Source organism: Phaethon lepturus, unplaced genomic scaffold (genome assembly GCF_000687285.1).
Source record: "Phaethon lepturus isolate BGI_N335 unplaced genomic scaffold, ASM68728v1 scaffold288, whole genome shotgun sequence".
Taxonomy (NCBI): Eukaryota; Metazoa; Chordata; class Aves; order Phaethontiformes; family Phaethontidae; genus Phaethon; species Phaethon lepturus.
The window spans coordinates 86110-101903 of record NW_010555327.1 but is presented as its reverse complement, the minus strand read 5'-3'; the positions used below and the strand labels follow the sequence as shown (position 1 = coordinate 101903).

The 15794-nt window shown below is 38.1% G+C and overlaps 2 protein-coding genes across 2 annotated transcripts in view; one reads left to right on the top strand and one right to left on the bottom strand.

Moving 5' to 3' along the window:
* The window catches only part of ZZZ3 (zinc finger, ZZ-type containing 3), a 32627-nt gene extending 26495 nt beyond the window's left edge, over positions 1-6132 (top strand). Inside the window, exons 9-11 of the mRNA XM_010292108.1 lie at positions 1246-1380; positions 4061-4161; positions 4527-6132. Of these exons, the coding sequence (XP_010290410.1) occupies positions 1246-1380; positions 4061-4161; positions 4527-4671 (381 nt within the window). The 3' untranslated portion in view covers positions 4672-6132. The remainder of the gene's footprint in view (positions 1-1245; positions 1381-4060; positions 4162-4526) is intronic.
* Positions 6133-8933: 2801 nt separating this feature from the next.
* The window catches only part of AK5 (adenylate kinase 5), a 92846-nt gene continuing 85985 nt past the window's right edge, over positions 8934-15794 (bottom strand). Inside the window, exon 14 of the mRNA XM_010292107.1 lies at positions 8934-9163. Within this exon, the coding sequence (XP_010290409.1) occupies positions 9053-9163 (111 nt within the window). The 3' untranslated portion in view covers positions 8934-9052. The remainder of the gene's footprint in view (positions 9164-15794) is intronic.

Here is a 15794-nt window from a genome sequence, read left to right as displayed (position 1 = left end):
AGCCTCTTTCCCTCACTTCCTTTAATAAAATGACTAAATAACACAAATTCTTTAATCTTCATGGATTGTAAAAAGAAATTGAAATTGTGTGTAGCTACGTTAGAAGAATTTTGATTACTATCTTGTAGTTGTTTTCCATAGCTGAATGTTCCTATCAGTATAGGATATGAAAACCGCTCTAGATCAATAAAGACTTTCCATCTTTGAAAATAGCTGACATCTACCAAGTACAGCTGCTACAATTACAGCCACCTTAAAATGGGCATCTTAATTAGAATGAGAGCGTCTGTCTTCTCATAACATAGAGGTCCTCAACCTTTGTTGAAGAAAATTGGATGAGAAAAAACAGAAATGGTGTGTTTCTTTAAAATGAGAGAACCATTTGTTATAAATCTGTTTGTTAAGTTGTATGCACCAGCCTGTAGGGATTGTAGGGAAACAAACTTTTTCATAATTTAGGAAAAATAGCAATCTATTTTCTTAAGCTGTTAAGAGACAGCATGAAGTAAAGGGATGAAGGAGTTGGGTAACTCTCAAACTTCTATTCTTCCAGTCATGGAATGATGCTTCTTACCACTTTTTATTCTTACATGTAAAGGTGAGAGGTTAAAACTGTTAAGATTTACTGTTTTCTAATAAAAAATATATATACTGGAAGCTGGGTACTATCTTGATTTATGGGTCTTTATTGGGTGTCCTTTGTTTTTAATATTATCACAGCTTTGAAAGTACTTCGGAACAGTGATTGTAACTATCCTTAGAATAGTATTATTCCTGCCATTCCACAGAACGCTAAAGAGAAAGATCAATTAAGTTGATAAAACTGACTTGAAATTTCAGTTCTCAAGTGTAGTATCTGTTGCCACATATTTAAAGCAAACATAAACTAGCTTTGTCTTAAACAAAAGCCAGGCCTTCTACTGCACCTTCTACTGCAGCTGCCATTGTGCCCACAGTGTATGGACAAGTGGAATTAAAGTTAGGCGCTGCTCCCTCCTACAGCTAAGCTCTTCACCAGAAGATAAAGTGTAAATAATACAAAATAAAATCTAAGTTAGCTGTATGCACTGTTTTGTGCTGTGTTTTTAAAAATAATTTCCCAGTATTTTTCTTCGTTAGAATATATTGCCAGCATTTGCTCAAAGATAATTAATCGTGCATAGTGATTTACGGAATGTATAGTCTTACTAGTTATTATATTGCTAAACTAAAGAATGTTTCTCATTTATTTTTAACCATGAACAGGATGAAGAGAGTATTCCAATAACATATCGAGAGTTACCTGAATACAAAGAACTGTTAGAGTTTAAAAAATTGAAGAAACAGAAACTCCAGCAGATGCATGCAGAAAGTGGATTTGTGCAGCATGTGGGTTTCAAGGTGAGTTTGAGATGTTCTTCTGTTACTCGGTGGATTGCAGAAGTTTTCAAAGATAATGTGGTTTGGATTTCCTAAAAAGGCTTTGTTTAATATAGTAAGTATGGTTTCTTCTTGTTCTCTGTCTGCTTTCTCTCATCTTCTTTTATAAAAAAACTACCCAAGTAATTCGCTCTTTCCGATAGCTCACATTTCACTGAATACTGATATTGTATCAAAATTAATAAGCATACTGTTTTTTCCTCATTTGTATATTGAAAACACAGCTCTAAAGCCAGGTTATCATTCTAGAATTCCATTTGACACTACACTCTGTTTTGAGAATGATTCATTGATGATAATTCTTTGATTATGAGTTTGGAGTTATTTTGCCTCCACGTGAGGCCAAAGAAGGGACAAAGATTTTTAATGAGAACAGTAGTAGATTAAAAATTTTTTTTTGTTTTATAGCAGCTTCCTAATCCTATCAAGTAATAATTCATAGAAGTTGAAGCAAGGACATGAAACAATAGTTATGTGAAATTAAGAAAATAAAAGTTAAACTAATGTGTTGTCCCAGTATCAACCATTAATAGGCCACATGAAAGAAAGGGCATTCTCCAAATTATATTTTCTGGTTTGCAAGGGATTTTCTGTGTAACTGGTTGCTATGTTGGAACAGTTTCTTCACCTTGTTTAGCGTTATGGAGCTAGATTTATTTTCTAATAGCCATTTATCGAAGAATGCAAAGATACTTATTTTAAAGTTCATTTCAAAATGACTGGAAAATTAAGACAGCCTCCCCAGTTGACACTGACAGATTTAATCATGGTGTTAGACCTCCAAGGCGCTTTTTATTTTCCTTTTTTTTTTAAGTTAGCGTGGTGTGTTTTGTTTGGGGCTTTTGGGGATTTGTTGGTTGGTTGGTTGGTTGGTTTTTTTAAGTTCTTCCCCAAAATTCAAAACTTTGAGCAGGAAGACCAGACTTCTAGATAACAAAATAGTTGCTTTTTCTACATAAAATTGCTCTGAAAAGTAAATTGGCATTATGCAGTATCAGGTATTCAGAGTTTGAAAGATTCTTTGCAGTCTGAATTTGATTTTTATTACGCATTATAGTAAGCTATGAAATTACATGATTATATCCTATTTTCCCTCAGGAATGCTGCCTTGCTCAGTGCACGGGCTGGATGGAGCTTACCTAATAAGCAATCATTCAGAATACTTTTGGTTCTGCATGGCCTTCAGCCTCATTTACTACACATTATTCAAACTCTACTTTGAATATTGAATTATTGAATCCCTTGTGGGCTTTTTATGGCTTTCATTGCTATAATATCAGAGCACTTTGCAAATACTTTTTTTTCTTAGGAAATGAAAGGCATGGTATTATTTCTGTTTCACAGTGGGGAGAGAGGGAAGCTGGAGCACAGAAATTAAGGTCAAGGGTTTCCAGTGTCTTGGTTCTCAAATTGAGATAACTGGAACTAATTTTAATTTTTTTTTTTTTTTTGAGTATTTAGCATTATACTGAACTTGATCTTTTCAGAGAACAGCTTAGTAGAGTATGCTTAGTCCCTTCTCACCATTAGCCCTCAAACTCTGAAAACCATCTGTGAAAGGAAGGGATACAGCTGTACAAATATGGAAGGTGTTTGTAACCCTGAGTGGATTAGTTGTGAGTGGAATGAGCTGCTCTGTGAGTGGGTTTCACAGATGCTGTGAGACAACTTCAGGTTCTGAAGGAAGATGAGCTATGGCATCACAGGCTTGTTTCCCACATTTCTTTTTCCTTCTCAATCCTGTTCAAAGTTTAGATGTTTTAAAAAGTTCTCCGTGCCTCCAGGTCTAGAGAGAGGAGACCTCTCTCCAGGAGACCTCCTAGGTTTCCTTTTTCTTACCAAGTATCTCTGCATTTCTGCTCCTTTTCTCTACCATCGTGAATTTTTCATCCAGTCTTGATGTTTCGTTTGTACTTTGTTTCCTCCTCTTCATGCCACACTCTTTTTGCACTTAGCTGCTACTGCATTGTCCCTGATTTTTCTCAGGGGATTAGTTCTTGTGTTCTTGCTCAGCTTTAGTGTTAGACTTGTGTTCCCTTCCCTGTATATGGTGTCCCACTTCCTTCCCAGCCACCTGGCTTTTATTTCCAGCCCACCTGTAATGTGTTACTGTATTTCCTGAGTTTGATTCCTGAGTGTGTCAGTCTGGCCAGTCGTGTCCTGATCTGCAGCCCATCAAGAGTCTCCAGAGAGGCTCTGCTGGTCTAGTCTCACTGCTTTCTCCTGCCATGGAAAGTAGATCTGTACTTGGACATTTCACATGGTTGGGCTTGAGCTATGGAAACATCTCGTTCATGTATTGTGTCACAGCAGTTCTCACAGCCACGTGAGGTTAAGCAGTGACTGCAGGCAGGACTAGGTCTGCTTTTGTTGAGCAGGAGGATAATGTCAACATGGAGCATTTGGGGAGTGGGAAGCAAAGAGAGAGAAGGGTTGATCAATCCTCAGGGCTCTGGAGGGCCTCTCCGAGTCTGAGGACTTCTTTATCCATGAATACATTACGGTCTGCAATGAGAATTCCGCTGTGTGGGCTAGTAGTAATCGACCTACATACATGCCTTTCTATATGGCGTATATGTGTATACTGTTACTAAGCGATTACAGGTGCTGTTTTTTCAATGCTCTTCCATCTGCTTCACAGTGTGATAACTGCGGAATTGAACCTATCCAGGGTGTTCGGTGGCACTGCCAAGACTGTCCTCAAGAAATGTCCTTGGATTTCTGTGATTCTTGTTCTGACTGGTGAGCAGCATATGCTTCTACTTGTTATTTGTAATTAGTGTGAATATCTCTATGTGGTTTAATTGCTGTGTATCTTGTCAGTCTTTGCTCCAGCATAGGACACATCTCCTGGGTTGGGTGAAGTGGAAGATACTTTAGTGTATATTTTTGGGAGATACATTTTGTGAGCATGTTCTGATGTAATTTTTTTTCTTAATACAGTGGACAGATAGGTTTGGTACTGTTAAATAGTGGGGGAAATTATACTTTATGAATTAATTGTATCAAATTTGGTATGAACGTGCTAATATGATCACTGTATCTGAAAGTTAAAGACAAGGAAAATAATTGACTTTTAAAATGTTATCTTTTTCTTTCCCTTGCAGTCTGCATGAAACAGAGATTCATAAGGAAGATCATCAGTTAGAACCTATATACAGAGCAGAGACATTTTTAGACAGAGACTACTGCATGTCCCAGGGCACCAGTTACAATTATCTTGACCCAAACTACTTTCCAGCAAATAGATGACATGGGAAGCAGATCTACCATCTTGGGCTTACTATCCTCTTTGAAAAGTAACAATGGCACCATTGTTAATTCTGTGCACATTTTGGAAAGACTCTGCTTTCCCTGAAATGTCGCTCACAGCATGACAGCTTCCTGGGTGTACTTGTCAAACTACAGCTTTGAGCTGTCATGGTTCTAGATCACTGAACAGCAGCTGAACATTCCTAGTGTGCAGAAGGTTTCACTGGGAGACTTTCATTCACCACATTAGTCATTTTTAGGTGGTGAATCTAAACACAAACGAAAAACATACAAAAGGGTGAGCCAGAAATGAGAGCACACATTAAAGATAGAGTAAATTCCAAAGGCTTTGAAGAACTTGGTTATAATGAGATCCAGAGGAGATGAAGTATTTATATAAAAACAGTTTAGTAGCTTGCAGTTTTGTTGTGAAATAGTTTTCAGCACAGTAACTGACTTCTTTAGGCAAGGTTTTAACCAATGACAGTGTTTGCTTCTAGGATGTACTCTAAAAAATACTCACTGTCTCGGCGATGGTTGGTTACAGGCCTTTATTAAATTGGAGCTGCTTAATCACATTGACTTTCAGTTATTTTTTTTAATTTTTTTTTTTATTATTTTTATTTTTAAACCACGATGAACTCTATTTACCAACAGTGAAGCACTACAGGGGGCAACTGTGGCATTGCTTCCTTAACCAGCTCATGGTGTGTGAATGTTATAAAATTGTCACTCAGATATATTTTTTAAATGTAATGTTATATAAGATGATCATGTGATGTGTACAAAATATGGTGAAAAGTGCCAGTGGTAGTAACTGTGTAAAGTCTCTAATACTCAACATTAACTCCTTTAAAATAAAATACACAGCCTTCTGCCTCTGTATTTGGAGTTGTTAGTGCAACTCATCAAAGAAAACTGCCTAATATAAATCATATATATGGTAATAATTTTTCCTCTTTTGTAGTCTGCACAAGATCCATGAAAGATTGTATTTTTATTACTATTTAAACAGTGATTAAATTTAGCCTGAGCAGTGAGCAAGGGTTCACATGCATTCTTTTATACTGCTGGATTTTGTTGTGCATCATTTAAAACATTTTGTATGTTTCTTCTTATCTGTGTATACAGTATGTTCTTAAATAATGTTCAATTGTCAGGAGAACTGTGAGAAATAAACTATGTGGATACAGTCTGTTTATATATAGAATGCTTGCTGTGACTTCCTTTCTGTGTAGTTCTGACTTTTTAATCAAGACAGAAAACATTAAACGGACATTTTAATGCGTCATACAAATACTCACTATGCAGACCTGCAGGATGCCCAGCGCCTTCCTCTGCTGTTAATTTTGATGGGAACTGACAGCGCTCTGCGCCCACTAAAATGTGCTTTGCCTTTTGCAGGTTTAGCGTTTTAGTTCTCTCTTCCTCACAAACTGTTCTTTTTCGGATTGCAGAAAATTCAGATTTCAGTAGCCTTGGTACACTGTATACCATTGTCTGGGAAGCTTTGTAATTATTGTGACATATTTTAGTTAATATATTTTCTATTGAAATGTATAGCTTGTGATTCAGAAACCTTTGATTATTTTATAACTGTAATAGACTTCCAGTTGCTTTGAAACTTGAATACTCAGAGTAATTAGCTAGAAAAGAAACCAATTTGACTTAAAAAGATGCAATAAGCAGAATAATTGGCTGGCTGCACCTAATAACTTTAATTATAAACTCATCAGTATTAAATTTTGCAATAAATTCAGGTGTAGTTATTTTTTCTTCAGAAAAAAATAATTTTAAGCATTTAATCTATATAGAAGGTAATACAGTACAGTTACTAAAACACTGAGCAAGTATCATACGTAAACGTATCTCACCTGTCTAGTATACTTAGATAAATTTAATAAACCTTAAAAAATACAACACAAAAATTCACAATGTATTTTAGTTTTTAATTGGAGAAGATTCTGCTCTCAGAGGCTCTCACTGAAAAATGTGCTTTCCACATCATTCATGCTGTTTATAGGAAGCTGGAGTTGGTGAAGGTGTAGTAGCAGGGAGAGAATCTGTGGTGATCTTTGTTTTCTGTTGAAATCCTGAAAAAAAATACTGGAAGAAAATAATGGTAGTGCATTAGTGAAAATATGATTAAGTGTGCAACTATTCAGTCATCAATTTAGGATAGCTTGGGAAGAACAAAAAGCTATGGTAGAATTTGAGTGAGATTGGAAGCAGAAGAATGTCAAGTCCGAATCACCCAAGAAAGAAGTGTCTTGGATAAGTCCTCTTTTTGTTGAATATGTATAAATATTTATATTTCCATATGCATGCATATACAGCTATTTCTCTTGCATACATTATGAACATATGCAAATAGGTATCTAATGCACATACACCCAATCGAGCATGGGAATTTTTGTTTTGTTCCACAGAAAAGACCAGAAGAAGCAGAAAGAAAAATTAAACTGAAACTGTATGTGAAATAATTTTTGTAATTTGCTATTTTTTTTTAAATAGCAGCTGGTTGTTGCCTTTGTTCCCATCCCGCACAAGTATGATACTCCACACTTTTTAACTTACATTGTAATTAGAAGTAATAAAAAGTACTCCAGAAAACCTACCCAGATGAATTTGCAACTTCATGGTAACTCCAGAATATTTTACTTTTTGAGGGGAGAAATACTACACCAGACAGCTGCTAGTGCTTCAAGGCTCGGTTTAGAAAAACCTGGCTTCTCAAGCTGATGCGTTACAGAAGTTTCTCGCTTAAGGCTGTTGTACTGCAGACGTTACTGGTCACTTAATGGCACTGGTCTGGAGCTGGAGAAGCATTTCCTAGAGCATCAGAGGTAAAATGCAGGCTATAAAAGGACCCAGGAAAGAAGGAACATCCAGGATATGAAGGATAAGAACGTATCTAAAACAGTCCCCTAAAAAATAATTGAATTAGCATTTACAGGGCAAATGCCAAGGAAGAAGAAGAAAATGGAAGAATCCGCCCTGAATGGAGAAAGGACATACTCTGTAAGCATGCTGGTTTGAGCTATATTTTCAAGTAATGTACCGTGCTTTAAAAAGGATTAAACCCACATGTACTGTAACAGAAATCATTACTCCTCATTTTTGTACATGTTTTATTTGTATTATGTCTTCATTACAGGAAAGGTAACTTTAAAAATACAAATCTGCTGCATAAAGTACAACTTGGACAGTAAGAGCAATCATGCAACCCACTTCAACTGTGAATTCATCCAGTAGTTCCAGTAAGAGGATGCAATGACTTCACAGGAATGTCAAACAAGCTTTTATTTAGCTATCAGAGTACTAAAGAAACCACAATATTTTGGTTAACCTAATGGAAATACGATTTTTAGAGTTTTTGCAGATACTACAGATAAATGGCTTACAAAAGATGCAAGCAATATGAACCAAATAATCCCTGACATTTTCCTTCCCCTCCCCGCCCCCCACTGTTGGCAAGGCCAGTACAAGACAACAGATGATGATCTGGAGTTCGCATTTGAAATACTTCCCAAGTATGATTTAAAGACATCTTCATACATTCTGGCTCATAGTCAACTTTATACATAGACTTTAATTAATATAATAAAACTGCTGTTACTATGGATAGTTACTGGATTGCACATTTACCTATACAATACAATCATCATTTTCACCTCGGCTCACAAAACTGGGAAGTCGTCATTTATAATATCCTACAATTGTCAGCAGAAGGCAAGGCTGTCTCCAAAATGGTGTCCGCTCCACAATAATGGATTGACGGAATTCCACAATATTCAACTGTATCTTGACCTACAATTAATTTTTCTGTTTCTTGTTGCAATAGTGTTCTGGGATGTGTGAAAAGTTTATTTTAACTTTTAGCTTGATCGATTCCAGCTGCCTTACAGCTGCATGTAGCAAAGAACAGGTTTTAGTCACTGAAACCCAAGAACAAGCTAAGGGATACCACAAAAATTAATACTGTTAATTAAAAGGAAATAATAACCGATGGGAAAATTGTACACAAGTAATCTTAAAGTTAATATGCTAAATGGTGAATGAGGTGGTTGAGGAGCCCACTGCCGGCCGGACACTGTCTGACTTCCAATCGAATGGATGAGAACATGAAATACAAACCAGAGCTGCTGTTCACCATGCTGCTTTTAAACGACCAATAAAACAATATACAGTTCTTACTGCAGAGTTAGCATACAGACCACTTTCTATCGAGCATATTGTCAGAACAGAGAAAAAGGTTTTCATCTAAAATAACATACCACATGCACAAATTCCAGATACCTCTCAAGAAAGCAGTATTGCTTTAGACAGCTTTTTAACCATGACTCTCAAGTGCACATGAGGTGAGGCTGTGTACACACCGTTACTGCGTTTCTGTTGAAAAACAAAATGCTGCCTCTTCGTTTTTCAGAAAAGAGTCAATTGTCTTGCAGATGTCCAGAAAAACATCTTCCTGTGTTCCTTCTGCGTCAACCTGTGAAGTGGGCAAAAAACATTCGTTTTGATTAAGTGTCTAAGAATTATCTCAGAACCTAAACATCAACACAAAAACCTGGTCCAATATAAAATAAAAGTTCTTTTTTGTGTTCTAAGCATGTCAATGTAGGGGAGCAGCTTCCATAAACCAAATTATTCACTTTGTTTCCACAGATTTTTGTGAGAAGGTTCTGTAGGCTCCATCGTCCAGAGCAAAGTACATTAATCAAATGAGGGAGCTTAAGCTCTTACCCCTAAGTACTCACGTTTTAAAGTAAAACGACACCTTTGATATTACAGACCAGTTTCCAAAGATTTTTAGGAGCTATTTTAACATTTAATACCCTCCAAAAGAAACCTGATAGAATAGCTTCAATATCCTAGTAATGAGATAAATAGCACTGACTTGTTAATTTGTTTCTCATCACCTGAAGTGTCAGAGTAGGTAATGCTGTGACTGACCTAAAAGCTTTCAAATGGCAGTAACGCAGCGAGGTTGTGTGTTTCCGTGCATTTCTACTTGCAGGTGTGGTGAATTGGTTTTGGTTTTATGACAGCCTTTGGGTAACGCATGTTTTACAGTGGCACTGGTTTTGTGGTGGTAGAACTCACTTTCATTGAAGAAATTTTTAACAGCCCAAAGATTCCGTTTTGGCCAGAGCTTGTCCAGGTTGTTCAAGTTTCTTTTTCATGACTGGACTTCAACAGAAACAAGACCAATTTATTCTCTTCTGCTGAGGAAAAGAGAACTGCATTTCAGCAGAGAGGAATGATGTTTGTAGCCAGTAATACTTCTGTGTATTCCCTAGAAAACATAATGTAGCACCGAGCTTTTCTGAGTGATGATTTCATGTCCATCCCATGCAGTGAGTGTCATGCAGGTCATTACTTGAGGAAGGAGAGCTGTCTTTTGCCTTCACAGTAGTGACAGAAGCTTTCATGCTGGCTGTATACACCCTGCAGATTGCATCTGATGATTATTCAGTCCCTCTCAAATGCCTGGAGAGAGCCGTGATTCTCTACTCAAAAGCAAGCTTCCTCTCTGCTTCTCCATGCATGCATGCATGCCATGGAGTTTGCACACATTTAACTGGACACATGACAACTTTGCTAAAGCCTGTTTTTCTGAACTATGTGCTGCACTTTCATCTCCAAGCTGCTGACTAGAATGCCAGACAGTTGTAATGTTTGAAGGGGACATTCCTGACCATGATACTTTCTGCCACCTCTTTGTTCTGCAGGAGAATAAAAGGAATTTCAAACTCCAAGAAATGTATTTTTGCAATAGGCCATGAAATTCTTCTCAGATGCGCTGCTGGCTTGCAGCCAGCTTCCGTGAAGTCTGACTGCACACAATGTACATTTAAATCCCTCGGTGCCAAGTCTTGTGTAGGAGTCAGCAGCTGCTCCTTGCAGAGATCCAGCAAGGGATTGTGTTCATGCTCCATAGCTTGGTTTCGCTCTTGGTGAGATCCACAAAGTTTGGTCCCTTGTTGCATCCTGTCAGCAGTGCTGGCACACCCAGCCAGTCTACCTCCACACACAGCAGTTACAGCCCTGGGAATGACCAGCCTGGCCAACCTTTAAGGAGCCGTGCCTGACTGGGTTCAGTCCCCTTGGACTCACCGCAAGGGTATCTTACAGTCTGAGCTGAATTACCCGCCCTCCTCCCGGCAAGCTTTCAGAAGCACGGTTCTCTTGCTTCCCTTGCTCTCTGTCACGTTGGCGTCTGCTGGTGTTGCTGCTTTATGTAACGCTGAAGTACGCACATGCTGGAAGAGTTTGTGTAGCAGCAGGTGGTGCCTTAGAAAGGTCAGTTCTCAAACAAGGGCTGCATGTCTTTCAGAAGCTTTCTATGCCACAGAAACAAAGCGTTTAGGAGGGGGTTACTTGCTCGTAGCAAAGAGAAAAGGGGAATGGTGAACCATTCTGGACCAAATGCCTACCCTCTCCAGTTAGAATAAAACTAGCAACTCCCAACTCAGCAGCTTGTTTTGTCTGTCTCAACTGCCAGGACACCTATTTTCATATGGCTATCCCACAGGAAATAGACTTCACACGGGGTGAAGGCCACAGCCATTTCAAAGGTCTCTTGTCTTAATATGTATTTTTATTATCTCTTTATTCCATAAATACACCTGCACTGGATAACCAATCTAACCCAATCAGCACAGCTGATTGCCATTGGCTTTTCAGCAACCTCTTCTAGAACTGGGACTGATACTCTGGTCTAGATCTGGGCAGTTGTGATGAAGAACTAGGTTTGTGAGCGTGGAAATTGCCACCCTTTATTACTGGCTGGAACGCTGCCTTCCTAACAGTCACAGTAAAATATGGATGAGCATGACTAATGACAGCCCCAGTGCTTCCCGTGCTGGCCTATGTAACAAAGGTCCAATTCATAAAGTCGTGGCACAAAACTAACTTAATGTGACAATAATTCACAGCTAGCACCACAGTAATTCAATGACATTCTGCAGCTCCAGGAGAGAAAACTGTATTTCTCTTTCTCAAATTACAACAAACCTCATAAATTAGGACTGTTTTCAAGGTTATTCAAGGCTACTGTCTTCTCATAAAATCAAGAACCAGATACAGTTTTCCTCAGTGCTTCCAGTTTTGAAATGCCACTATGGCTTTAGGTACCCTCAAATACAGAGAAATTTAATGAGCTCATACGGAAAATGACTGGAGTAATATAGTCCGGTGTTGCTCCCTGTGGCATCAAAATCAGCCAATTACATTTTCTGTCATCAAATCTCCATTTGTTGTAGGTTTTGGGATTTAGAAACCTAAACATATACTGCCACACTCTACACTGTGTCTGTAGAGAGGATGGATGAGGACCACCAAAAAGACAGGCTAAGACTCTGGAATAAACTCACTAGTTAGAAGCTTCTTACTGAAGGTCAGTCAGGTTCAGATGTGTTGTCATTAACATTTATATCTTCCTCATTAAAAAGAGTGTAAAAAAACTCTGAAATGGTGCAGTACCTGGTTCTCAGAGAAATGGATCAAGCTGTCTGGAAACCCAGTGGAAATATGCTGCCCTGATACCTATTCGTATTTGGCATGAATTTACTTTTATCTGTAATCCCCTGCTAATGTTTCTCATGTATCTTTCTAGACTGGTGTCTCATCTAATGGGCCACAAGCCACCAAGGGGGTGACACAGAAACACTTGTTCCTCTGTTCCCCACCTACTTACCTACCAGGGTTAATGATTCTCTGACAACCTTTCAAAAGAGAGAAATAACTTACATACCTGCTATCTCTATTACCATTGATTGTCCATCCTCTAAAGGGAAAAGTACATATTTGCCCCGCCCCAGAGAAACTTCTAACAGGGATGAGCACGAGAACGCTCAGAAGTGGAAGATCGTGAGAGGGCGGATGGTCACTCATTCTTTCATAGTGGTTATGCAAAATGTTTGTGATAATCTAAATAACTACTGCTTACCCAGCATGTGACTTCAACTGATTTTAGAAAGAAACAGTATAAGAACACTGTCAAAAAAGAAGAAAAAAAGAGAAGGGAAAAGGAAAAGGATGAAAAAAAAAGAAAAAGAAATGCATTTTGGTTGACTTTTAGTAGGCTAAGCTTCCATTGTGTGTGATCTGAAAGAGTGAAGGTTTTTCGACATCCTTGAAAATCCTCTGCTCTGGACTGCCTACCTGATTCGTTATACTCATGCTGCTTTTCCTCAGATGACTTTGAGTAGGGAACTTGTATTTAAGACACCTACTACTAGGTGTCTTATGTTAGCTAGATGATATCTAGTTTGACTTCCATTGCATTGCTCCTTTCCATTATTTATTACCCTCCTACATACTGTCACTTGAAAAAAGCTTTAAAGGATGAGTCAGATATTAAAAACAATCATGTTTTTTTCTCTTTTTCTTCTCAATTGACCAAGGGCCATATATTCAAAAGTACTTACATTTAGCCATGTTGAGACACAAGCAGGTGCCTACTAAATTTTCAGACTTGTTTTTCTGTCCAGCTGCCTTGGAAATAGCTGAGAAATAAATTTAAAACCAATAGATCTACCTGCTTACTAGAGCTACTGTAGCACATTTTGTTTCATTTCATTCACCTGAAACATCTGATTCCCACAGAATCAGGCAGCTTGCAACTGTTGTTTTTGTGAGTAGAGCTTTCAGTCCTTGCACTTCCCGTATGAGGTCTTTGTTAAAAAGCACCCACTTGCTGTCCTTAGCGACAGGTGGGTGTTCTGTCGCTGACTATGAAAGAAATTATGGAATATTAAAGTATATCCCTAAAACATGATTTTTAAAAAATTAATTTGCAAATTTCTAACTTATTGTTACAACTACTTTACATTCCAGAACACAATTTAGAAAATTAATGCCTTAGCAGAGAAGTGAGAACACTATCATTCTTTGCCCTTCATTCTTCATTCAGTTTATCTTCCCTTGTAAATACATCCCCATGAGTTACATCGCAGTTCTTCATCTCAGCTGGGTAGCTGCAAGGATCACCATTATTTATTCCTGTCAGGTTCACAGATGTTTCATCAGCATCCAAATTTCCCTCTCTTTGTGCATGCTGAGCAGAAACACTGACAGGTAATCTTGGTCAAAGGGAAATTTCAAACAGAGTCCTGATCTTTTGGCAGCTTCATCACGTCACTGTTCTTGTTCAGAGGTCAGCGGCATGGAAAAATGTTCCATTTCCAGATACCATATTAGCTAGTTATGAATGCATCTATGCTCAATAATGCGAAGTTTAGAGAAGGTCATAACATTCTCATTGATTGAAACGGGAATGCTGTTACAACTGTATACCTTTGTCTCTTCTGTACAAGTAAAACAAAGACAGAATTCCTAATTACTGCAGAGGAATCAAGGTCAGACTTGAGTTTTTCTGTCTCTACTGTGTTTATTAGGCTCCTTCCATCCGTGCCATAACACCTATTCCAATGCAGAGAATGAGAAAGCTAATTTGACAATGTAGTCTCAAGCACACCTTTGACATGGTGTGACAGATCAGTTCCTCCTCCACTGAGTGCTCATCCAATATCTAATTCCCACACCAGACCTTCTGCTGGCCTTATGCCCAGGACTGAATTTTACATTTGCATATTTAATCTGCCTGTTTTGGGGACTGTTTCAGGACTGACTTTTAAGGCTGCATAGGACAAGTTCAACATGTAGCACCATTGCCATGTGCTGTTCCCAATCTGTGGAAAACTTTGCCCTGCCCTAAATACACTTAAAATAGAGAAATCAAACAATACCAATATGCAAATCCTATTTTCTTGTTAAACAAGTCTATTTAACAATTCTGATTTTCTTTTCTGTGGCAAAGCAGGGACTGGTTGCTACAGTGAAGCCCTACAAGACATGATCATTTATACAATTAAACACTATTTCACCTAAAATTATTAGTGGTGCTTAGTCACTCATTGCAGTAATTTGGCTAGAAAAAGTTAATGCTGAATCTTCATGGCAGCTAGGTGGGATTTAGACTCCAATATTCCTCTTAAAATCTCGGCACCCAATCCTCTGAATTCTTAAGAAAGTGCACGGCTGGAATCTCAAGGGACAAAGAGCTCACATGGGCCTTCCACTGAAGAGCTTCTTCTGTTGAAAAAACAAGCCTGGGCAGGAATAACTTTCCAGAAGGCAGCCACTAAAGATTCTTTTAGACCCTTCTACTCTTTTTCTCTTAAATAGCTTCTCTTTAGATGCTTTGGCCATTGCTTATCCTGGATCACAGACTGATCTGGATCTGCAAACAGCACCTTCAGGTAAGACGCCACTTCCCTGAAGCTATTGGATCCCACCAGCTTTGCTTGAGAAAAAGAGTGCACAAGCCTCTGGTCTGTATTTACATGAAGGTCCATGGATTATTTTAAAAAATCCATGAATGTAGATGAGATAATTTATTTTAAGGGGTCTTCAAATCAACACTTGTAAATCAACTTTGGTGGCTTTGCCTCAAATGGATTAGGAAACATATACACAATTCTTTCAATGAGTAGAATTATAGGGGCAGCAGCATTTTAATGGGAGCACCAACATCTTCAACCGGTGCTGGTCAGTGCTGGAGAGTAATAAAACCCACTTAGCAATGAACAGATTCTCAAAGCTGAAAACATGTGGTGTTATAATTAAGATCAGGAAGAAAAATATTAAACATGTTAGACTGCCTTTAGGAAAGTCTCAGTCTTCTGTGTACGTGTATGATATTACGAATAACAAAAGACAAGGACTACCTTAGCCTACCCCACACAAACAAAATTACAGTCAGAAGTATTACTGATAGTTTTTCTGCTTTCCACCTGAACTTCCTTTCTTCATTCAGAGAACATCAGTGTGCCTGCTAATGTCAATGCTTAGCAGTCTGTAAAATATGTTGCTATAAATAAGATACTAATCCCATGTCCTGGGAATTGCAGACTTCCCCTTACCCTCTGCTTTCTCCAACACATGCAGCCTAAACATATTCATTGCTAATATAGTTTTAAAACTGTAAACCTAAATGTCTATTTTCTCCTAATTTCCCACACAGCTGTTACACATCTTGTGTTACCTAGTTCTCTTTGTTTCAAAACAGCTGTTGACCAAGTCTTAACTGTTTTTTCTTTGTCTCTATTCTTCAA